Source organism: Typopeltis vanoorti, chromosome 1 (assembly GCF_054136105.1).
Source record: "Typopeltis vanoorti isolate ZY-2024b chromosome 1, IOZ_Tvanoo_1.0, whole genome shotgun sequence".
Lineage (NCBI taxonomy): Eukaryota > Metazoa > Arthropoda > Arachnida > Uropygi > Thelyphonidae > Typopeltis > Typopeltis vanoorti.
The window spans coordinates 136,413,150-136,438,990 of record NC_143549.1 but is presented as its reverse complement, the minus strand read 5'-3'; the positions used below and the strand labels follow the sequence as shown (position 1 = coordinate 136,438,990).

At 32.1% G+C, this 25,841-nt stretch overlaps 1 protein-coding gene across 1 annotated transcript in view; it reads right to left on the bottom strand.

The window, feature by feature from the left end:
* kuz (zinc-dependent metalloprotease kuz) overlaps positions 1 to 25,841 on the bottom strand; it is a 258,645-nt gene that overhangs the window by 167,147 nt on the left and 65,657 nt on the right. The window contains exons 4-5 of the mRNA XM_090399403.1: positions 14,534 to 14,832; positions 3,590 to 3,901 (exon numbers count right to left, since the gene is read on the bottom strand). Of these exons, the coding sequence (XP_090255529.1) occupies positions 3,590 to 3,901; positions 14,534 to 14,832 (611 nt within the window). The remainder of the gene's footprint in view (positions 1 to 3,589; positions 3,902 to 14,533; positions 14,833 to 25,841) is intronic.

Genomic DNA, 25,841 nt, shown 5'->3' with positions numbered 1-25,841 from the left:
AAAACTACGATCTAAGAGTTTAATGCCGAAGAACTATCGTCGAATCCAAGCGTAAGTGACCACCTGGTAGTACAACACCAAGGCAACTCGAAGCAAAGGTGGAGCAAGCTCCCTCACTATCCTTGATATTTCACCAGAAATGGTGAAATGATACTTTGCCAGAAAAATAGCCGCTTGGTTTTTCATCATTCTCAAGTTAGTCTATCTCTGGCATGGGCAAGGGTTTTTTCCTTCTGGAAACCCAAGAAAGTTGATCCATAAAACCTGCATTATTTCAGATAGTAACATATCATGCTAGGAATAGGTAAGAAGAGATGCTGCACTTGTTTGCCCATCTCATCATCGCTTTCCGCTTATAATTAGTAATAGTTATGGACCAGTTATCTCTGATTGGCTACTGGTGGATATTTAACTGCCCACTGAGTCTCCAAAAGCTAGATAGGGTTTAAAAGGTCTCACCTACTCCATATAAGGGAATAAAAGGCATCAGATCTGAAAGTTGGGTGTTAAAAATAAAACAGCTTTAAAAAGAACCACAGATGTGTTTCTGGTCTTATAGCTTATGTGCTGGTTTTGTTATTCTTTTTTGTTTCAGAAAATGACAATAAAAGATTTAATAACTAATTATTAATTCCAATATTTTGCCAAAGTTAAATTCATCATACAGGAGAATGATACAACAGTAATGGACATGTACATGCAAGCACTTCCATCAGGAAGTGAGACTGAGAAAGAGAAGAAACAACATGGAGGCCTACAGTACTAAACAGCATCACCTGTTGTGCTTGGTTGTGTTCTTGGTCTTGGGCTGAATGCCTGTAGACGAGTTTTCCAGATGAGAAGCAACTTGACATTTTTTGGCAGTGGGGTAGTTTGAAAGGGCTGAAGGAGATTCCAGGAAAAGTCTCTCATATTTATACTTACTTTGGCAGAGTAAGGTGGCATTTTTCTAGTGGATTCTGTGGTGGATATCCAAGGCATGGTTTGCTAGACTACAGCCAACAAGGTTATTAATTATTATTTATAACCTTGTTGTAAGAGTTAAGGAAACATTTTAACCATATTTATGAAAGTGGTTATGTTTCTAATGAACTCAGGAATTCTATCTTTATAAACATCTGTTCCCCCTCCCCCAAATGCTGGCATAGTTGAATGTAAAGATTATAGACCTAGAAGCCTAATGAGCCATGCGATAAAATTATTACTGTGAATTATATTGTAAAGAATAAAATCATAAATAGAATATGAAATAAATAATGTCCAAAGTGGATTTGTGAGAAACAGAGGAACAGGAGAGGGTAATTCAATATCAGAATGACACTAAAATGAAAATTGGAAATGTAGAAAGATGCTCATCTCCTCTGTTTTATAAATTATAATAAAGCATTTTATAGGTTTCACTATAAAGAAAGCGATAAAAATATTAATAAAGAAAACAATAGACAGGAATGATTTAAGTTTGATATCTTACATATATTGGAACCAAAGTGCATACATAAAAATCAACAATGAACTGTCAGAACCTTTTCTAATACAAAAAAGCTGTTAGGCAGTATGTCTTTAGCCTCTACAATAAAAAAAAATTGTAAGTATGAAAGAGGTAGAGTAAAAATAGGAGAAAAACTCATATCATTCATCCTCATAAAATTCCTGACATTTACCCTCAGAGGTTATATAGGATATCATGATAGCACTACATGAAAACGTTATATCATTGCTAAAAGGACTGGCTGAGCCTGAATTATATGGAGAGTAGTACAAGACAGAAACAGATGGAGAGCCAAAATAGCCAACCTCCTGGATGGAGATCATACTTAACAGGGCAGTTCTCTATATACAAAAAAAAAAAAAAAAAGTAACAAATAGTGAAAAGTACAATCAATGCTGCATCCCATCATCACTCATCTTAGAAGTCAAGCATTGTTAAAACTTAAGTACATACTGAACACATTTTAATTTTCCACTGATTCTCTTTTGAATAATGAACTGTCCTTTATTCCAAGCCACCTTCATTTACAATGTCTACAATGCTAAATTAATCAACAAAGCAATTAATAAGTATGATCATCCAAATCCTCCTCTAGAAGAAGCTTGTAGAATTCCCATTAAACATATCAAGGGCATGCTGGAAAAACTTCCAAGATTACTTTGCTGGATTAACTTTCAAGTTTCTTTCCATCATTTGGAAATTCATTCCTGAAAAATAAATCTCCACCCCTTTTTTATCCTGAAATTTATAGACTTCCACACTTATGTGGCCTTTCTCATTATGGAAGACTTGCCAGTTTGCTCATACTGCTCATATTCAATGAGAAGAACACCAAGATTATGGTCTGCTACACGAGTACAATAAAGTTATATCTTGTCAGCCATGCTATATCAACAAGACAGAGAATCCATTGGGAATAAATTAAAATTTCACACAAAAGTTATTTATTATTATAAAGATTCTATAAAGAAAACTGTGAAAAAAATTAATTAACCAGAACTTAACAAAAATGCTGTATGAAGTTTTTACCAATTTTGGGAGGTTATCTTTAGTGATAATCCCCATTTCTATGTTAATTAATTTATTTTTTGTTTCCTTGAATTCTAATAGTTGATAAATGGAGCTCTCCTCCTGCAGTTAATATTATACATTGTAACAAGTGCTTTCATTTTAAATGTTATTCTAATTTTTTTTTAAAATCTCTTTTCCAATATGCATTGAGAACAGTTGTGAAACATAGCCAAAAATTCTGCTAATGGATAATTTTTCCCCAACATACATTGTTATTCCATAATTTAATTTTTACACCATGTCTTCCTCTTCCATGTCAATTTTTGACAACATATCATATTCCAGATGAAGTGGATTGGACTTCAACAATCATGCTTGCATGAACATTTTTTTTCATGGAAGCAGTAAGAAAAGCAAAAGAGAACAACTAATTGGAAAAACCAACAATGGCATTTTTGTCATCTACTTTTCCCCTGCATCATTAAAAAAAAAGGATGCTTTTTTTCATTGAGAAATATATGATCGAAAAGGCAACTTTGCCAGCCTAGTTAGCATATTCACTGTCTAAAAATAGGCAATAGGTTTGAATCCTCCAATGGACATGGACATTTGTGACTACCTTAAGGTGGGAAATGAATTTCATTGAATGTGTGAGACTACACCCTCCCCTCATTTATTTGTTTACATAGTCCAGAAAATCCTTCCTCTCTCTCTCCTAAAGAGAGTTTTCTGGACTACTATGTAAAAAATAAAATAAAATGAATAAAAACAGGAAAAAAAAATTCTTAGCCCACCCACAGTACTAATGCACTGAAGGTTTACAAGAAAATTTTTTATGGGTGTGAGCCACATTAAAAACAGTTATATATCATACTTTTTAAACATAGAGCCTTCCTAATAACTTATATTTATGCTAGTTTCCTTCACAAGTTTTATGCTTGTTTAATATCATTCAGTTTTTTGTATGTCTCCCTAATGAAGTTAACTGAATATGACCACCAAAAGACAGTAAAATAAAGTTTTCATCTTAATGTGTTTCTACTTATATACCAACATAAGGTAATCAACTGTTACCATAAAAACACTTACTTTTATCCTTTGGACAACAAATTTAACTCCACGAAAGCCATCAAAGTCAGTGTTTTCATATATATAATTTACGGCTTTAATGTGCTGAGATATTAATGATGTTATTTCTTCACGAACATTTGTATCTGATTGTTCATAAGTTTTTATGTACTCCCACAAAAAAGTATCAGTCTGAATGTAAAGTGAACATGCTCTCCTTTCTAGAGGTGATTCTTTGGATGCAAACTGCTGGGCTTCTCTCGTATATATATTATGGGAATCTTCTTCTTCCAAAACAGACCGCCGAATTCTGTTTACATCTGTATAGTTAAACTATAAAAAAATAAATAAATAAATAAATAAAATACAGTTTTGAAATGTTCTAAACAAGCAATACTAATATCTAAATATGATTTACTGTCTTCTAAATGAAATCACATAGCCAAAATCAAGATTGTTGATTCTCATTTAGAAAGAAGTTAATAAAATTAGACTTTTCTAGATTAGACTTTAGAGAAAATTCTAAATTCATGTAAAAATAAATTTTTTATATTATTACACCATGCCAGATCTTAAATAGGAAGGAGGAAAGCCAAGCCGAATATTTACAGTGAAAAACATATGACAGTATTACAGCAGTAAACATTTCTATTCCAATAAAACTTCTGTAGTCTCTACCAGTTTGCTACAGTGAGAAATGACTATATAAATACTAATATTGCATAATGACATGAAAAAAATCGAAGTTTCTTATTTCACTCTCCATATTCAATAAAATCAAGTTAGCAGCTCAGCAACAGGCTTTAAAATCTCATCATGGAGACAGTTACATTTACTTTTTACAATTTTATTTTTTTTAAAAAAGAACTCTTCAAGTGCTTCCAGTGGTATGACCATATACAATTTATAAGCAGAAGAAACTTATTACCATATTATCAGTTCATAAAAGCTGTTATGAATCCATTATCATCCTTTGAAATTTAACAATAATGTTCAAAAAATAGTCTAAAGGTGCTAAAAATTGAGAACAGCTTATATTTAAAATAGAAAGCAAATTAATACAAATTTTTCTTGTCAGGAATGTACTATAGTAAAGTATACTGCATTTTTCATGATCAGCACTTTACTCTAAGCTGCAAATACTGCAGTGAAAGTTTTAGTGGATGGGCAATTAATATTAGAATGCAAAATGGCACCATCAGTAATGATAACGAAGCTGAGTAAATCATTAAGAAATTACTTAAAGTTTCAACTTACAATCATAAGCAGAATACTTCCCAATTCACTATCAATAGGAAGAGCAATATCTGGAATAGAAGAGGATGCTTCATAGAAACACTAACAAGAACGATGTAGGTTCAGATAAGCTCCGTTTGATGTGTTTAATTTGTTTAATGTGTTTATGTGTGAAAACTACAGTTGTGTATGTGCAGTGTTTGTTTCAATTTTGTCACAGTCTTTAAACTTGGTGGAAGCACGGAAAGTAAAATGGCAGTCACTGTCTATTTATGAATTAAATTTTGATCTCAGCCATTTTGTGAAATGTAAGGTGTGCTAAATGCATTCATTGAATTATCAGGATAATCAGGATTAGTTATGAAAGATATGAACAAGAGTGAGATTATTTGAAAAATTGGTAAGATTGAGGAAATGAATTGAGACAGGACATTTAGTGAGAGACTGGTGATTGGAGGTGCCAGTGGTAGTTGAGTCAAAGATGAATGATTGCATTAGAATGGTGAAGAGTAGTGTGCTTCTATAATGGGGGGGGGGTTCTGTAGTTAAAGTATATCTGAGAGGAGCAACGACTGGAAGATTGACTGAGGCTGTGGAGATACAGGAAATGTGGAAGAGTTGACAGTGTGTATAGAGTCAAATGATTTATGGGGCAGTGTATCTATCAGGTAGCAAGAGATTACTGAGTGTTGTTAGAGATAGTGAAGTGGAAGAGTGTGAGAGGAAGAAGTGTGTGTTGCCAAGTTATAATAGTAGGGAGCTGAGGAGAAGAGTAATGATCATGAATCAATGATAGCTAAAATGTGCAGAAATAGGACATCAGTATGTACGGGATAGATTTGAAGGTAAGAGAGGGGTTAGTTGCAGATGATCTCCATGAGAGTGAGAGCAGCAGTGGGAACCTGGGTAGATAGTTCATGAGAGAAGAAGTTGCAGTTAAGTCATTGTTTTAATATTGAATTAATGATATTTTGACAATTAGCGATTATAGTATTCTTGTGTATGACTGTGTGGTTGAGTGTTTATTTATTTTTGATATAATTATATTGTGTACAATAGATAAAATGCATTGTTTGCGGCATCAAAGCAAATGAGAAGAATGGTAGCCACGACATCATTATGCAGGGGTTTGACATGGAAGATTTTGTGAAATGTAGTGGATATGTGTGGTATGTATTTGTTGCGAACAAAAAAAAAAAGATTGTGGTATGATTGTGGTGGCAGCAACAGCAGAAAAAGAGAGAGAGAGAGAGAGGGGGGGGTGTTGTTGTTGATGTTTTATGAGCCAGAAATGCAAGAGAATGAAGTAGCACTAGTTGACACTGAAAGCCATAAAACCAAAAGTATTGGAGTGAATAGAGTTCCCAGTTTAAACAATAGTGAAAGAGAGTATAAAATGAGGTGACTGAAAGTAGCAGTAATATAGCATATGTAAAACTTTCAGGAGAGTAAGTTCAAGAATTAGATCACTTGCATTTAATCCTTCACAGATAAAGCATGAGACTGAAAGGCTGCAGAAACAGCAAGAGATTAGATGTGAATTGCAACAATTAAATAAACAGTAAGGGATTAGTTTAACTGAGAACAGAAAAAAAGCAAGAGGTCCGAAGCTTAAAAAAGAAAGAAAGAAAGAATAAATAAGAGAAAGAGTGTAAGCAGATAATTTTTACAGTAATTCTATGATAAGGGAAGTATTTCACAAAAGCACTACAAAAAAATCTTGTTTCCCTGCTACAAAAATTAATAATATCACTAATGCTGTTCAAATGCAGAAAGAGAAAGTGAAAGAACTGATTGTTTCAGCTTGATCCAATCACCTTCTATGAGGGAGGACATGAAAAACTTATTGGAAGAAGCGAAAAAGAAGAGCAAGAAGGTGAAGTTTGTGAGTCTGCTACGATGCTGTGAGAGAGGTGAAATGAAAAGTAGGGTGATGATAGCTAATGAATCAATATGCAATTTATGCAGAAGAAACAATGCAGACTTTGTGGCCCAAGTTTGATGGAAGTAAAGATTTGTACAATGCTGATGGACTGCACTTAAATCGATTTGGAGTTAGATGTCTAGACAGGGCCAGTTCGAGAGTATGCCCCTGCTGCCCCTAGGCAAAGAAAATTAAGGTGTCCCTATACTTTTTCTCTATACACCCTTCTTGCTGTCTCTATAAGACTTCGGGGGTGCCCTGAAGTCTTAGCGCTCCTAGGCGATTGCCTAAGTTCGCCTAATGATAAAACCGGCCCTATGTCTAGAGAGAACTTTGTTCACCAAGAGTGTGGAAGCAGAAAGTCAGGAAAAAATAAAGAAATTAGTGTTGATGCAGAAGAGTGTGTGCGTGTGAGGGCACACATGAAGTGTTTGATCTTATTGCATGAGAATGACCAATAAGTGCAGAAACTAGTCTCTTAAGCAAAAATATTGAATAGGGTGGTCAATTAAGGAAGCAAAAGTAGTTGGCCGAGGACTTACAAGGATACTTCAGTTTCTATAAACTAATGCCAGAAGAATCAGGAACAAGAGGGGAAGAATTTTTAGAACTGGTTAGTGCAACTTTGCCAAAAGTTATGAGCTTTACTGAGCCTTGGCTAACAGCAGATGATGATGTTACAGGGACAGAATATGATGGTTTCAGTATTTTCACGGAATGAGACAGAGTAGACAAGACAGGGAATGGGGAACTGCTGCTAATGATAGCTGATGAATTGCAGCCAACAGGAGTAGAAGTCAATCGTGCAGATGGCAGTTCTTTTGAGCCAGTCTGGTGTGAGACTGAGGCCAGTACAAATTATAAAATTGGTGATTAGGACAATGAGCGCAAGTTGAGTAATTGTTATGGGGGACTTCAACTTTGGAGACATAGATTGGAAAGAGTAAAAATCATCTCATCTCTTGATATGAGTGTTTGATCTTGTTATAGGATAAAAAGACCTATCCATAACTACACTCTGGTAGTTATAATTTCCTCTGCTTAGGGAAAGTGATCATGGGATCTTGACTTGGATGGTAACAAAACCTATGGAAATTCCATTTAAGAAAGGGTATGTGAGGAATTACAAGGCCGGTGATTATGATACAATTTCTAACTCTAACTTTTGTGAGTGATATGTGGACAATGCAGGTATAAGTTTTTTTTGTTTTTTTTTAAATATCAGGAGACCATGTTTTTCTTTTTTAATTTGGAAACTTTTCTTCTTTTTGGAGTTTATAAGGTTTCTGTCAGTAAGTTGATATGTAATATGGAATAATATTACTCTTTATTTTTTCTGTTTTGTGAATAACTATTAAATTCTTTAGCAACATGTTTAACTAACTTATCTATAGAATTGAAACAGTTCATCAAGAGGGAATTGAGTAAGTGGAGGCTCAAGCTTGCAGAGTTTTAAATCAAATTATTCCAATGTATGGCGGCTGTCACCTTGAAAAAAATTAGTTTTCCTAAAAATGCAATAAATCAAAAAATACACACTTTGAGCCTTCATATGCCACTAAAAAAGGCAACCATAATTAATGAGAGGCTAGGAAAAATCTAAAATAAAATATATATAAAAAAAAATTCTTCCTTCTAAAGGACAGGGTGACAAAAATAACTCTCTCTTCAAATCAAAAATTATATAGCTTAAACCCTTGGGCTGAAGCTATATAATTCTTGGAATGACCCATCAAAGTCTTAATTTTTATATCAGTATTACACTAATCTGCTAAAAAAGCAAGGTATAACCCAATTACTCAAAACCAACTCCAATCAGTGCAAACTCAATGAGTAGCTGTTTATTTTCTCCAAAATTTACTTTAACTTCCAAAATAGCCAACTGGATCTGTGTGGTTGCATACTTAATTGCATAGTTTGCAAGATTTTTTGAAGGATATTTATCAATGAGAAAAAAATATAATTACTACATAAAGGTATATTATTTCAAGTGAGAAAGCAAATTGGACAATGAATATCAAACATTAAAAGTAAACATGGAGGATTTTTTTTTTGAAAATAATGTGGTGCAAGATGTGGCAGAAAAAAGGAAAGCTAATCTAAATAGAATTAATTATAGATAGAATATATAATTAATCCAAATTAAAAGTAGACAAACTTTTTTAAATAACGAAACCTGTGGTGCATTCATAATTAAAAGAAACACACGTATTAACCACAGTGAAAATTTTCACTGTGGTTAATACGTGTTTCTTTTAATTAAGTAGACAAACTGTTGAAAAAAAATATCGCTATCCCATTCAGCTTTTGCTCATAACAACCTAAACCTGCCTAAAGCAAGCTGAGGCTAACATGAACAACTCTCTAGTCCAGTCTATTTGGAGCTAGTTATTTAAATTTCTGTACAGTTCAGTACACTCACATTCTATATATATTTTTAACTATTTCCTTCTTGGTCTTCTGGTTGTATCTATCTTTTTCCCTTCAATTCTAGAAAATTTGATGAAATCCTGTAGTTGATGCTCTGTATACATGCCTGTCCCAACGTTAGCTATTTTTTTCCTTTTTGATTCTTGCCATTACTGAAATATAATAGAATAATTCTTCTCTGATAAGTTTGGTGTTCGTTTTAGTCCATGCTCTTTTATTTATTTTCCTCAAAAACTTGCTATTAAAACCTCTCAATCTCCGTTCTTCCTTTCATCTGATAACACAAGTCTTCAAACTCATTAAGAACTTTGATGAGTACCACTAAGATATACACTTTAAGTTCTTTGGAGAGATTTATTTTTTTTAAAATTTGTAAGTCTGCTTATAGTAGACTATTATTATTTTTACATGGCATGAGGGCACTCCACTAAATAAATCTCACCATCTCCACTACTGCCCATTCTTACCAACAACAGCATTTTTTGTCTGTAAATTGTGTGCGCACTGAAGGTCGATTTGCCTGTAACAGGGATGAAAAATCTGAGTTCCCAGGAGGAAAAACCCTGCTATCGCCGTATGAAATTGGCTAACTCACTTCAACTGAAAAAGCCCATATAAGGATTCCCCTCATTACGACGAAAATCAAACCAACCCAGGTCTTTACCAATCGAAGTGCTCAATGTTCTTCCAATTGCGCCAAGGAGACATTATTTACCCACAGATTTATTGTGTTTAATAGTTTTAACATAATTTAACTTATCCATGATTAAGGGAATGCTTAAGGGTCAAAGCTGTATAACTGAGAGGAGACCTCCACATAGCCTTTAAAGGAATGTGGAGAACCGACCAGGATTTCTGATCTAATGTCCAATCCTCACTTTCTTGTGGTGCACCCTGTTGGGTATCTACCTGGATATTGAACGAACAAGGATGGGCTGCCAATTTGGGATTTAGCCGACCAAATTGTATTCTTATTGGCTTAAACCAATATACAAAATGATGGTAAAAAAACAAAATTTCATGCTGGCTGGGGCATCGCCCGGTTATACAAGGCCCCCGTTGTTTTCGCCAGGACGAACAGCGAAAAGCCAGCTACTGGAACAAATCTGAAAGCGCACCCCAACTCAACATTACGAGTTAAAGAACGGTACTATCAATATAAGAAGCCTGAATGGCAAAGAAACAAAAAAGACAAAAACTGGTGAGATCTTTCTGAGCAATAAATACAAAATGTTATATTCAGGCAATGACAATCAAGGAAAAGAAGGAGTAGCAATAGTATTCAACACTAAATACGAGGCTAATCTTGAATGGCAGGCAGTCTCAAGTAGAGTAATGTGGGCAAATATCAGAATAGGGAATTCGACAATGAGACTTATTTGTGCCTATGGTCTCACAGAAGGTTCTACTAAGGTAGAATTGGAGGAATTTTATGATGCTTTAGAGAAATCATCTGACACAATTAAAAAGGAAAAGTTGGTCCTTATTGGGAATCTAAATTGCAGAGTAGGAAATGATTGTCAGACATCCAAAAATATTTTGGGAAAATTTGGAGAAAAGAGCAAAGCTAATAATAATGGCAAATACCTATTGGATTTCTGCTCAGGACATAGACTGGTTATTACTAACACAATGTTCCAACATAAAAATGTGCACAAATTCACATGGAGAGAAGAAGCAAGGAATAAGAAAAGTCTCATTGACTATGTTATTGTTGACAGTGATGTTTTCTCCCTGGTGCAGGACACCAGAGTGTACAGAGGATTTGAAATTGGAAGTGATCACTATTTAGTCTTGAGCAGGATAAAATTGAATTTCATATTGAACAGAATAACATGGAAGAAAGTTTTAATTATGAACCTGAATAACATGGAAGAATAACATGGAAGAAAGTTTTAATTAATGAACCTTATTAATTATATGAAGAGCCTTTGGCTCTTCATATAATTAATAATTTATTAGGACACCTTCTTGGCAATTCTTATAGTAGTGTATACGTAAGTTCTGTATTTCTAGCTCTACCTACTCACTGATGAGACCTCAATAAAGGTTGAAACCAGTCTGGGTAGTGACATTCTCTCACTCATAATGTAAAACAGTAATGCAGCTCCTAGGAGTTGGGTTTCACATTATGGAGAAATATCAAGAATAGTGATCGGAGCTTGCTCCACTCTTACCATGAGTTGCCTCAGTGTTGCACTCCTTTTAGGGTCAGTTGTAACACTATCCAGGTATTTGCTTATACTTTTGTTCACCAAACTTTATATATTTACTATATTCAGCATGAAACTCTTTCAGTTTCTTATTCGGCTATGAAACAATATGGGATGTAATATCCCTTAATTTAAATAAGTTTATATGTCGCCAATTTGAAGCCTTTGGCTCTTCATATAATTAATAAAATAATCTAATATTGATTTTCATCCTCTTGTTGCCCAAGTATATTTATGTAGGTCTTTATGTTTATAGAAGGAATTTCATCATTTTTAGGTTATTACGAACCACAGAATTATAGGAAGTTAGTAATGATGTAAATTTTTCATGTCGTACTATCATATCCTGTACATCCCTTGAGGGTACATGTCAGGAATTTGATGATAATGATTAAGTTGCCTAAGTAATTCCTTTTTTTATTTTATTTTATCCATACCAAGTTATTTCATTTCATTTCCAATTTAAGTTGTGTTTCTATCTGCAGAAATTCACTAAAGTTGATGTGAACCGCATAGGCTTTGCAGTCATATACTTCAAGTTTTCCTTACTGTCAATAAATATTTCCTCTATGTATTTTATAAGTAATTTTTGTCTATTTACATTAAAGATATTCCCATATGGACTCTTATGAGTTTCTCAAGACAGATTATATAAATATGGTGAGAGCAGACTTCCCTGCATGACATCTCTTTTCCAATACTAAGCCTCCCCTTTAAACTTCAAATAATTTTTTCCTCTCCTTAATGAATCAAAATTGCTTAACCCCCCCCCCCACATCAATTCAGAAAATTGTAATTTAAAGTACAGATGGCATATCTTGTGGATCTCCCATTTGCTCTGCTCCTAAATGATGCCCATAAGTTGCTTTAATTAAAGATATTCCCATATGGACTCTTTTATCAGTTTCTCAAGACAGATTAAATAAATATGGTTAGAGTAGACTTCCATGCATGATATATCTCATTTGTATAGTACTGAAGTATAATACTAAGTATTCCCACTCCCCTTTTTAAACTTCAAACAATTTTTTCCTGCTTAATGAATCAAATTTGCTTATAAGCCCCCCCCCCCCCCGCAATATCAATTCAGATACTTGTAATAAAGTACAGATGGCATATCTTGGGGATCTCCCATTTGCTCTTCACCTAAATGATGCCCATATATTACTTTAATTCTCCTTTCCAGATCTCATTAAACTTTTTTTAAACATTAAAAAATGTCCAAGACCCTTTCATCAAAACCAACATATCATCATCTATGTTCTATGGAATTCAAGTGAGACACAATATCACTCTCTGTGAAATATCATCCATAACAAGAAATAGGAGGGGGGGACCATTAATATGATTTTGCAAATTTCTTCTTTAATATCTCTTGTTTCCCCCCACACACACACCATCACCACCAACAAAGCTATAAAATCACATTTTAAATTTTGATGGGTAGATGTATGTCGATCTATTAAACTGTATTGTTTTGAATAAGTATTTTGAAAGAAGTAAGCAGTAACACAAAATAGTAATCTGCACATTATTTTTCTCTAAACTGAGAATAATAAACTTATCAGTAATAGAACACATCACTACAAAAACACAATTGCTATACAAATTGAAGCAGTTCTGTTTTCTCAAGTGCAAATAAAGAATTTGACAATAGGTCTTTTGTCATTTTGGCTCATACCACTGTTTCATTCTGATTTTCTTTCTCAGTCATGTAACCCCCATTTCTGTGACAAAAATGAAACAAACTATCAGATGCCAATAAAAGGCATGGGGGGGGGGAAGAAACTGCACATTAACAAAATAATTCAATGTTTTGGAATGATCAAACTGTCTGATTTTTATAATAGGGTCATGCTTGATCTCTCAAACAGGAGCAGACATGCCTGCTAGAAGGGGTTTTACAGCAAAAATAGAGGTTTTACAGTAAAAATAGAGGACGATCTGTATATATACAGGGCATCGATAACCTTGATGACATAACTGGAGGTAACTAAAATATCAGTAATTCAATGCTGTTTAGTATAGCAGTAACTGAAGTAATCAAATCTTTTATTGTTCATATCTATTTAAGAATATATTATATATATATATATATGTGTGTTTTTTTTTTTTTTTGAATGAATTTTCTTTCAGCTAAATAAGTGATATATCTATTGTTGCTTTTGCTAAGTTAAACAGTGTTTGAGATTGGAGAGGTATATCTATAAAGAAGGCAGGGTGGAAATACTGAAAAGTCCTAAAAATACAATTGCACCCATAACAAAAATAATTTCACTCATTATTTTAATACTTGAGATGCTGTTAAAGTTTATTACATATTACTCCTTGTATACTGTGTGTACATATGCACATATACATGCAGATCGTAAAGATTTTTATTACTGCCATTTGAAATGTGAGGTTTCCAAAACCATGTTTATTGGAACCTTTTAGTTAGTTTTCAGGGGATTGAATCACCCTATATATATATATATATATATATATATATGCTGCTTACTGAAGGATCATCTTGATTAATTTCTCACACTCAGACTTAACTAAGACCAACAAAAATAACTCAGAAATATGAACAAACAACAAAATATCTGTTCAGGGCACACAATATAGAACCTGTCATTAACAGAAGTGGTAAGAGCTTTCAATTTATTTTCATTATGAGGTAGGATAAATGATAATTGCTTGTTTTAATATTATAAACAGTTCAAGGCTTACTTTCTATTCACATCTTTTTAAAGTTACACAAACAAATAATTCAGTCTCGATAATTATGACTAATTTTGGACAAGATATGCAGTGATACTCAAAAAACCAATGTGTTTCTTGATATTAAAGATAAATATCACAGGAAATGAAATTATCTGACTTTTAGCCTACCCATCACAGGAATTGATTAAAGGAAAATAAATTATCTTACTTTTAGCCTGCCTACAATGCCAATCCTGCTACAGAATTCCATTTTTACAGGAGTAGTATTATCATAAAAAAAAACAGAAATGCAGGTAATGACATCCCTCTTTCAACTTATAATGCAATATCCGTGATCATGTTGAGTGGTATTTGTCATATTTCTACTGTGTGTGTTGCACCATAGCCTGTCGTCAAAATCTCAAGCAAACTTGTTTCACCCCCCCCCCCTTCCACACACACACACACACATACCTGTTGAGATTGAGCATCATACTGTTCACTGTTAATTTCTGGAGTGGCAGAATTGGAAATTTCCTGCATCCACTGAATGACTTTTTCTGAAGCACCACAACCTCCTAGGCTGTTGTGATGTTTGTGAGCATGTGGATCTTCTATATCACTCTCTGAATATATTATAGAATGAAAAGGATTGGTCCTACTTCTAGCATATTTAGATGATCGTTCCACATAATAAGATTTTTTTAGTGTATGGATCTTCCCTTCAAATATGCCATTTCTAATGGAACCATAGACATGGGTACCTTCTTCACCTGAAAACAAATTCACACTAGATTAACATCATTCATAAAAATGGAGCAACAATACCAAAAAAAGATTTAAAGATAAAGGTTACTAATCTTAATTTAACTTAATATAGATATGCTTTGCTATGCATAATAGCTTTCTTGGGGAAAGAAAGCTATTATGAGGCAATCAAGAAATTCTTTAAAGGATGCATGAATGAAAAGTTTATCAGATAGAGAAGCAACTTTTTTGTAAGAAATTAAACAAACGTGCATAGCTCAAATATAATCCAATCTCACTAATGCAAACACATATGGATATAGCATTATGCATATTAACAAACTGGTCATAAGCCCACAGTATTAGGTCATTTTCAAATGAAATTTACTGTATCAAACCTTCTGCCATAACTATCGAAAACCTCTCAATAATCCAGTCAAAAAAGTGAGATCTGAGATGAGACAAAAACTCATTTAAGGGCCAATATATTCTGTTGGTCCCTATGAGTTTGTTATCGTGACAGTCAAATATATAAAAAAAAAAAATTTTTTTTTTTTTAAATATTTGTGGACAACCAGGGGTTGTCCACAAGAAAGAAGCCTATGCAGCGCATTTGCATTATTACAAGGTCATAATTTTTAGTGTTTTTGTTTTAAATTTTTTTTTTTTTAAATTCTTTAGACAAAGAAAATGTGTGACTCCAGACCAATAAAAAATGCATATATTGAATAAGACTAAAAATATTCAAAATAAGCTTTCAAACTGATAAAAATTATTTAGATCCTATATACAAAAAAATGTTTTAGAAATTAATGAACATTATTACATGTGTTAAATTGTGAATGAAGAATTTTATGATTATTAATACTTCATTCATGATTTAACATAAATTGCATATCCTGAGCTAATTTTACTCCTAAGTAAATTCTAATTTAAATACTTACTGTTATTTTTTTTTATTGAAATAATAATTGTAATTTTTTTTAGTTATTTATTCTGTATAAATTCCTTACATAATTTGTAAATGTATCCTAAGTGGACTGTAATATGTGCATTTTATTTATTTTAAATGAAGGTGGAAGTAAATTTAAGATTCTGCTAATGAGATTTGATTGGCTGTTGTCAAGGAAACAGAGTTAATTTTAGATAGCGCGTGCGTGGAGCATGAGCTACGGTATTCGAAGGGAGAAGGAGTTGATATGAGCTGGACTGGCTAAAACCGGATTTTGGCAGGAAGAATGAAGGTATTTTATTGGAAAACGAAAGTAAACAGGGGAGAAGCATTCAGGAGAGCATGGAGTAAAGTAACGGGTGGCAGCATGGGGATTTGGAAAGACCATAATTAAATTAAGAAGGGATCGGGAAATTAATAGGCAATTAGGAATATTTACACGGAATTCTAAAATTATGACGAATTCCAATTGTTTTGAGGTAGAATAGTGCAAATCTGAATTTAATGCATAGAAGAAAATAGGGAATAAGTAGATTACCTGAAATGAGTGCATCAAGACTTGTGAAGCTCCATGTTTAATATTTCAGTTATATAGTGAAGATTCCTTTTGAATAGTGTTACTTCAAAGTGAGAGTTAACTGCAGTTTTAAATGCGCCTATAGTGAATCTGATGTGCAAAGGATGTAAACCCGGTAATAGCAGTCCATTTTTTTTTATATTTAAGCATGAAGAAATAAGAGTTAGCTCCGCCTTATATATCTTAATGTTAACTGTGGTGTTCTACTAAAATTAGCTGAAGTTTGGAGCTTAAAAGTGTCCCCCCCCCCCCCCCCGCCACTTAAAGTGATAACTACCTCATAAATGAATTAAGTGTTTGCTGACTAAGAGAGAATTAGAGAGCTTAACTATAAGAGTATTTACTGTAAGATTCTGTAACATTGAACTGTGTGAACCATTTTAATTATTCGGAAGAATGTAGAATTGACAGCTGAATGTCTGATGCCTAATGTTTTATGTTTGTTATGAATATTTGAACTAAGTTGATTTGCATTATCTTGTTTTCAAAGTTATACTTAATGTACATGTTATATAATCCTGAATTAAATGTTTTGTATTACTGATTTCAATTTGATATTTGCCTGATTCTCTTCATTGCACAGCTCATAAAAAAATATCGGACCACGCGGAAGCCTTAATTGATAATATTAACCTCGGCTTGTAGAAAAGTGAGACTGCAAGAGTTAATTGATTGATTCTACTATTTTATATAGACTAATCTGAATATAGGGTGGCACAGGATAATATAAATTTCTCTATATTTGGATTAGTAAATAACCAACAATTAATTAAGATAATAAAAAACAGATAATTTAAATAAGAACTACGTTCTAACAAGATGGCAGAGTCAGAGCCAAAATAACGTTCCAACACAATGTAACAATCAGTCTACAAGACTGAATATGTTATTTCAAAAAAATCATCTTTAGCTAAGACTTTTTCTCATCATCATCATCAAATTCCTCCCATGTACCCTCAATGGGTGTACAGGATATCATAGTACTACATGAAAAATTTACATCATTACTAACTTCCTATCTACAATTTTCCTCCAAATCAGTCTGTTACTTGTCAAGACTCCAAAATCATCAGATATTATATTTCTATCATCTAAGGCATTTTGTACCACATCGATCCACCTATATCTTGGTCTTCCTCTGGGTCATTTTCTTGCCAACTTGGCAGAGAACATTTGTTTTGCTAATTTTTCCTCACCCGTTCTGTTTAAGTGACCATACTGTAAAAATAATCATATTAAAAATTCTGAATATTTTCATGTATTAATTATGCTTGTTAGTTTTTGTTTTCATACACGCAGTGTCTGCACTTGTGATGTGCTCGTTATGAAAATGTTATATTAGAAGTAACACGTAAAGAAGTAAAAATATTGAAGTACTTATTAAACTGATTATTTGTGTTACTTATAAGAAAGTTTGTTATATTTTAAAATGTTGAATTTTGTGTTTTGTGAAAGACTTTCTTTTAGCGCTGATGGATACAGCGAGTCAGCCATTTTATTGCAGTGCGTAGTTTCTGACTTTTGTAGAGTGCGCATGCTCCCGGAGAGAACTTGATGTGTGATTGACAGCTGACAAGGAAAGCGTTGCGTATCCAAGTTACAGTTGTAAACAAGAGTGCGTTCGGAAGTTTTTTAGAACACTGGCCGAGATATATTCAAGTTGGGAGGAACTTGATTTTTTTTGTGCGGCAGTAAGAAGGAAATTTCATAATGTATTCCGAAAAGGGAATAGTGAAAATAATAGGTTTCAAGCAGGAATAAGTAAAGAATAAAAAGGAAATCTTGAAACTAAGTTTTTATAAACTGGCAGGTAAATATTTAAGTTGGAAGGAACTTGATTTTTTTGTGTGGCAGTCGGAAGAAATTTTATAATGTATTCCGAAAAAGGAATAGTGAGAAATAATAGGTTTCAAGGAGGAATAAGTAATAAATAAAAGGGAATCTTGAAACTAAGTTTTTTTAAAGTGGAAAAAGTTAAGACTGTCAATTTAGTATTGTGAATGAAAGGAGAACTTGTTGCTTACATTCTAAAGTGAATGTTTTTTTTAGAGAAAATATTGATAAGGAAGTTTTATAAGTATTAAGAATGCCTAAAAGTGATAGTTTAGAAAATATATTGATTAAGAAGATTTTTTAGGTATTAAAGGTGCCTGATCTGATGAGTATTACTACTAAAAGGAAAAACAGGATATAGTCAAGAAGACTTTGTGTGTTATATTGATTGATGAAAAGGATCCTGATAATGAAATACAGAGCCTTGTAACTTCTGGAAAAGAGCCTTAACAGAAAGAGAAAAAGACTATGAACATTTTTTTTGTGATTGTGAAAGAAACAGTGTTTAGTCTTAAGAGTAAGTTTATAATTTTAAATAAGGCCTTGGATCCATATAATCTGTAGTTATAGTCATGTATTATTACTAGAAGTGTATATATATTGTTTTAGTTTTATTAAATGTGTTTATTTTGTACTTGGTGTTGAGTCAATGATTAGTTGGATTCTGAAAGAGTGAGTTAAAGTCATTGCACCAATTGGAGTGAACTCTTTGTGCAAATATAATAACATTGTTAATATTCAATGAATTTATTTATCCTGTAGGCGACTGCGCCATTGTTATTTATAATGTGTATTATAAATAATATTTCATTTTTTAACAATTATTTTTATTTTTGACTCCGAGTGTCCCTATATGTTATTATATTTGCACAAAGAGTTCACTCCAATTGGTGCAATGACTTTAACTCACTCTTTCAGAATCCAACTAATCATTGACTCAATACCAAGTACAAAATAAACACATTTAATAAAACTTGAAACAACATATATACACTTCTAGTAAAAATACATAACTACAACTACAAATTTTATGGATCCAAGGCCTTATAAAAAAAATATAAACTTACTCTTAAGACAAAACACCTTTTTTTTACAATCACAAAAAAAATGTTCATAGGCTTATTCGCTTCCTGTTAAGGCTCTTTCCAGAAGTTACAAGGTTCTGTACTTCATTTTTTAGGATCCCTTTAAAATTCTTTTTTTGCTGCCTCACACAAAACAAAATCAAGTTCCTTCCTACTTGAATATATCTTGGCCAGTTTATAAAAACTTAGTTTCAAGATTTCCTTTTTCTTCTGTACTTATTCCTTCTTGAAACATATTATTTCCACTATTCCTTTTTCGGAATACAATATAAAATTTCCTTTTAACTGCCGCACACAAAAAAAATCAAGTTCCTTCTAACTTGAATATTCTTCGGCCAGTTTATAAAAACTTAGTTTCAAGATTTCCTTTTTCTTCTGTACTTATTCTTTCTTGAAACATATTATTTCCACTATTCCTTTTTCGGAATACAATATAAAATTTCCTTTTAACTGCCGCACACAAAAAATCAAGTTCCTCCCAACTTGAATATTCCTCGGCCAGTGTTCTAAAAAACTTTCCGAATGCTCTCTTGTTTACCACTGTAACTTGGATACGCAACGCTTTCTTGTCAGCTGTCAATCAAACATCAAGTTCACTCCGGGAGCATGCGCACTTCAACAACGTCAGAAACTACGCATTGTAATAAAATGGCTGACTCGCTGTATCCACCAGCGCTGAAGAAAGTCTTTCATAAACACAAAATTCAACATTTAAAAACACAACAAACTTTCTTATAAATAATACAAATAATCAATTAAGTAAGTACTTCAATATTTTTACTTTTTTTTTTACATATTACTTCTAACATAATATTTTCATAACGAGCACATCACAAGTGCAGACACTGCGTGTATGAAAACAAAACTAACAAGCAAAATTAATACGTAAAAATATTCAGAATTTTTAATATGATTATTTTTACATCAGTTTCATTTTTCTGTGAAAAAAAAAAATTTTTTTTTTTTAATTTTTTTTATATTTAACCTACATCTAAACAAACTTTTAATATTTATTTCAAGATCGTTATATTTTAAGTTCTAATCTAATTATCTAATCATTATGTATATCTTCTAAATCACTAGTTTCAGAATCATCTGACACTAGAGATAACTCTGAACTTTCTTCTTCCAAATTAGTATACTTAAAAATTTCATTTTTATACCTTTCAAACACTTCATTTAAACTACTTGAATGATGTCCTAAATCTATAGAATCATCACTATCAGAATCAGTTTCTACCGGTTTTTGTGATTCTATAAGTTTCTGGGATTCCTTATCTTTACTAACTAAATTTGAGGTATCTTTAACTTCCCTTTTCTTATTTAATCCTATATTTATCAACCTATGAAATTCCGCTATACTTTCATCAATATTAGAATCAATTTGATTATCATTATTCCTACATTGTACATCATCTGAAATGTGTGTCTTGGGAATTCTAAAATTTCTTGTATTTTGGTTCACTTTACCAAAATTTAATTTTTTCTTTCGCTGCATATTTGAATTATGAATATTAGATCTATTCCCTTTTCTATTATTTAACTTTGAATAAGATTCACAATTAGTATTAGGAAAACTACATTCATTCTTCAATATTTTATTCATATTATCACCTAAAGTAACTAAATTTTTATTTCCCAAAAAGTACCTTTTTAATCTATCAGAATGTACATTTAAAATTTTACTAGGATTATTGACATCTTGAATTCTAAAATTCACAGGAGAAAAATTGTCTAAAATTCTAAATGGACCTAAGGCTTTCTTTCCTAATTTCCCAACTCTTTTAATACTAGATTTATCATCTAACAATACTAAATCACCTGGTACAAAAGATTTATATATTGTCTAGTTTTCTGAGCACTTAATTTACTTATCTCACTTACTAGTCTATGAGTAGTGGAAAACTTATCTATTACTAATTCTAAATATTCATTTATATCACTGTATCCTGTATTTGGAATAACTGAAACAAGTTCATTAGGAAAAACTAGATCAAAACCATATAATGCAAAAGATGGTTTTTCCTTGATAGCAGAATGAAAAGCAGACCTACATGCAAATAATGTTTGAGAGATATGTGTATCCCAATCATTCATTTTGGTGTTTGCCAACTTTGAAAGTATTTGCTTTATGTTTCTATTTAATCTTTCACACATACCATTACATTGCGGATGATAAGGTGTTGTAAAAATCTTCTTAACATTAAGCAATTTACATAACTGTAATAATAGTTCAGATGTGAAATTTGCTCCTTGATCTGAAAGTAAGGTCTGAGGAGTTCCATATCTACAAACTATCATATTCAAAAACTTTCTTGCAATAGTTTTTGCAGATTGGTCTTTCATTGATACTGCTTCAGGAAATCTAGTTAGCATGTCTATGACTACTAGAATATACCTATTTCCTTTTTTAGTAATTGGTAGAGGACCTACTACATCAATAGCAACAGCTTGAAATGGTCTAGTTGGAATTGGAAATGGTTGTAAAGGAGCTTTTCCTCTAAAAGGGGATCTTATTTGGCACTTATGGCATGACTTGACATACGTGAGTATATCACTCTTCATACCTTTCCAGATGTAACGATCCTTTATTCTTTCCAAAGTTCTAGAAAACCCTTGGTGTCCTGCTAAGTCAGAATCATGGAAAGTATACATAATCCAAGGAATCATTTCAGTTGGTGCCAATATTTTCACCTTCAACTTTCCATCTTCCATTTGTCTAGATAAGAGTAACCCATCTTTATCTAAATACAAGTTATCCAGATTCAAAAATGTATCTAGTTGAGTTTCCTCTTTCAATACTGCCTTATAAATAGTTTTTAGTATGAGATCATCCTTCTGAGCTTGGATAATCTTATCCTTTTCCCAAATTTGTATACTAGGATCCTTATTCTTTAGAGTTTCAATATTAAATACTTGATCACTATCACTAGTATCTAGAAAAACTTCAGGAGACTGCTCTAATTTTCCACTGTCACCTGATTTCCTATCCAAACAGCATTCTATTCCACACAATGATACTGTATTATCAATAAAATTACACACAAACCCATGACGTTTCAGAAAATCAATTCCAAATATTATTTGTACATTTGGATTTGAAGATTCTGGAAGAACAATTAATGAATGAGAAAGTTTTAATGGAAAACAAGGAATTGAAATAAAGACATTGATTTGCTTATAAGCTGAAATTTCAGATTCAAATATTCCTTTTAACTTAATTGGATTGCTTAAAACTGAAATATCATTTGGAATTAGAGATTTAATTTTGTTAAATAAGCTATAAGAAATGAGTGAAATGTGTGCACCTGTGTCAAGTAAGATATCACAAGGTACATCTTCAATAAATCCTTGTAGTACTGTTAAAGGATTACTTTCATTAGCATAAGGAGCTAATGCTACATCAAACTTTCTTTTATGGTTAGAGCTGTCTTTGGCTTTATCCATGTTTAGTGAATAGTTTGACATTTCTGTCCTTGCCAGTATAATATTGGAATAATAACTAATTCCAGATTTACTTTTATTCTCCGATTTCTTATTTTGAAAACAAGATCTATCTCTAACATAACAATCTTTAGCAAAATGACCCTGTTTATTGCATCTAAAACATTTTGGAATGTATCTTCTATGAGATGCTTTATTCCTATCAATGCCATCAGATTTACAAGAAAAAGATTGATTATCTGTAAGATTTTTGGATAATGTTAAATCCGACATCATTTTAAACAGAAGTTCCTGTCCTTGTACTATGGGTCTCTGTTGTCTATTTCTTCACTCAGAAATGTTTTCAGTTCCTCATATTTTTCCAAATCATGTAATTTTACCCTGGAATCAGATTCTGGAATATCTTTAGTAAAATTCACAGAAGTTTCCTTAGACTTTTTCTTTTTATTTGCAGCTTTTCTTCTCTCATTTTATCTATACCCACAATGCTAGAAGAATGAGTTTGATTATGCTGAAAAGAATTTACTTGCTTATTGCTAGAGGAATGAAAAATATCTCTTAATCTTTCTTCCTTTTCTTTAACAAGCTCAAAACATTGTTCAAGGTTTCTAACTTTTTTCTTATACGCTGTTTCTTTTAAATTATCTTTGAGGCCAAGCCTAAATTGATTAAAGAGCAACCATTCTAAAGAGGATTTCTCTTCAGATGAAATATTAAATCCATGAGCAATGGTCCACAATCTATGATAATATTCAGAAACAGATTCCTTATTACCTTGGATACACTGTTGAATCTTCCAAATGTTTGGCCCTAATTCTCTTACATTTGAAAATTCTGATATTAGCAAACTTTTAAAGGTTACATAATTGTCAGTATCTCTTAGTAAAGGAGATGTGTTTAAAAATGTTTTGGCTTTTCCCAACAATTTATTACGAAGTAAAATTAACAAGTGAAATTCTGACCAATTTCCTAAATCTTTAATTTTTTCTGCATACCTAAAAAATGTTTCTATGCTTTCACTACTATCACCTGAGAAAGAAGGTATTACTAAGGTTGGATTTATTAACCTAAAAAATTCTTCATCATTAACTGAAGGAACTTTACTACTAATATTACTATTTTCTGTAGCCATTTTTTTTTTTGATTTGAGTCAAGATTTGCCTTTTGGATTCCAAAATAGTTTAGTCATAACCAATTTTCCATCCTGTCGACTGCGCCATTGTTAATATTCAATGAATTTATTTATCCTGTAGGCGACTGCGCCATTGTTATTTATAATGTGTATTATAAATAATATTTCATTTTTTAACAATTATTTTTATTTTTGACTCCGAGTGTCCCTATATGTTATTATATTTGCACAAAGAGTTCACTCCAATTGGTGCAATGACTTTAACTCACTCTTTCAGAATCCAACTAATCATTGACTCAATACCAAGTACAAAATAAACACATTTAATAAAACTTGAAACAACATATATACACTTCTAGTAAAAATACATAACTACAACTACAAATTTTATGGATCCAAGGCCTTATAAAAAAAATATAAACTTACTCTTAAGACAAAACACCTTTTTTTTACAATCACAAAAAAAATGTTCATAGTCTTATTCTCTTCCTGTTAAGGCTCTTTCCAGAAGTTACAAGGTTCTGTACTTCATTTTTTAGGATCCCTTTAAAATTCTTTTTTTGCTGCCTCACACAAAACAAAATCAAGTTCCTTCCTACTTGAATATATCTTGGCCAGTTTATAAAAACTTAGTTTCAAGATTTCCTTTTTCTTCTGTACTTATTCCTTCTTGAAACATATTATTTCCACTATTCCTTTTTCGGAATACAATATAAAATTTCCTTTTAACTGCCGCACACAAAAAAAATCAAGTTCCTTCTAACTTGAATATTCTTCGGCCAGTTTATAAAAACTTAGTTTCAAGATTTCCTTTTTCTTCTGTACTTATTCTTTCTTGAAACATATTATTTCCACTATTCCTTTTTCGGAATACAATATAAAATTTCCTTTTAACTGCCGCACACAAAAAATCAAGTTCCTCCCAACTTGAATATTCCTCGGCCAGTGTTCTAAAAAACTTTCCGAACGCTCTCTTGTTTACCACTGTAACTTGGATACGCAACGCTTTCTTGTCAGCTGTCAATCAAACATCAAGTTCACTCCGGGAGCATGCGCACTTCAACAACGTCAGAAACTACGCATTGTAATAAAATGGCTGACTCGCTGTATCCACCAGCGCTGAAGAAAGTCTTTCATAAACACAAAATTCAACATTTAAAAACACAACAAACTTTCTTATAAATAATACAAATAATCAATTAAGTAAGTACTTCAATATTTTTACTTTTTTTTTTACATATTACTTCTAACATAATATTTTCATAACGAGCACATCACAAGTGCAGACACTGCGTGTATGAAAACAAAACTAACAAGCAAAATTAATACGTAAAAATATTCAGAATTTTTAATATGATTATTTTTACATCATATAGGGACACTCGGAGTCAAAATAAAAATAATTGTTAGTAAAAGAGATTTATATAATATTTCATCTCATAAGTATATAGTATAATTATTAACAATGGCGCAGTCGACGACAGGATAATTGGTTATGACTAAACTATTTTAGAATCCAAAAGGCAAATCTTGACTCAAAAAAAAAAAAAAGGCTACAGAAAATAGTAATATTAGTAGTAAAGTTCCTTCAGTTAATGATGAAGAATTTTTTAGGTTAATAAATCCAACCTTAGTAATACCTTCTTTCTCAGGTGATAGTAGTGAAAGCATAGAAACATTTTTTAGGTATGCAGAAAAAATTAAAGATTTAGGGAATTGGTCAGATTTTCACTTGTTAATTATACTTCATAATAAATTATTGGGAAAAGCAAAAACATTTTTGAATACATCTCCTTTACTACGAGATACTGACAATTATGCAACCTTTAAAAGTTTGCTAATATCAGAATTTTCAAATGTAAGAGAATTAGGGCCAAACATTTGGAAGATTCAACAGTGTATCCAAGGTAATAAGGAATCTGTTTCTGAATATTATCATAGATTGTGGAGCATTGCTCATGGATTTAATATTTCATCTGAAGAGAAATCCTCTTTAGAATGGTTGCTCTTTA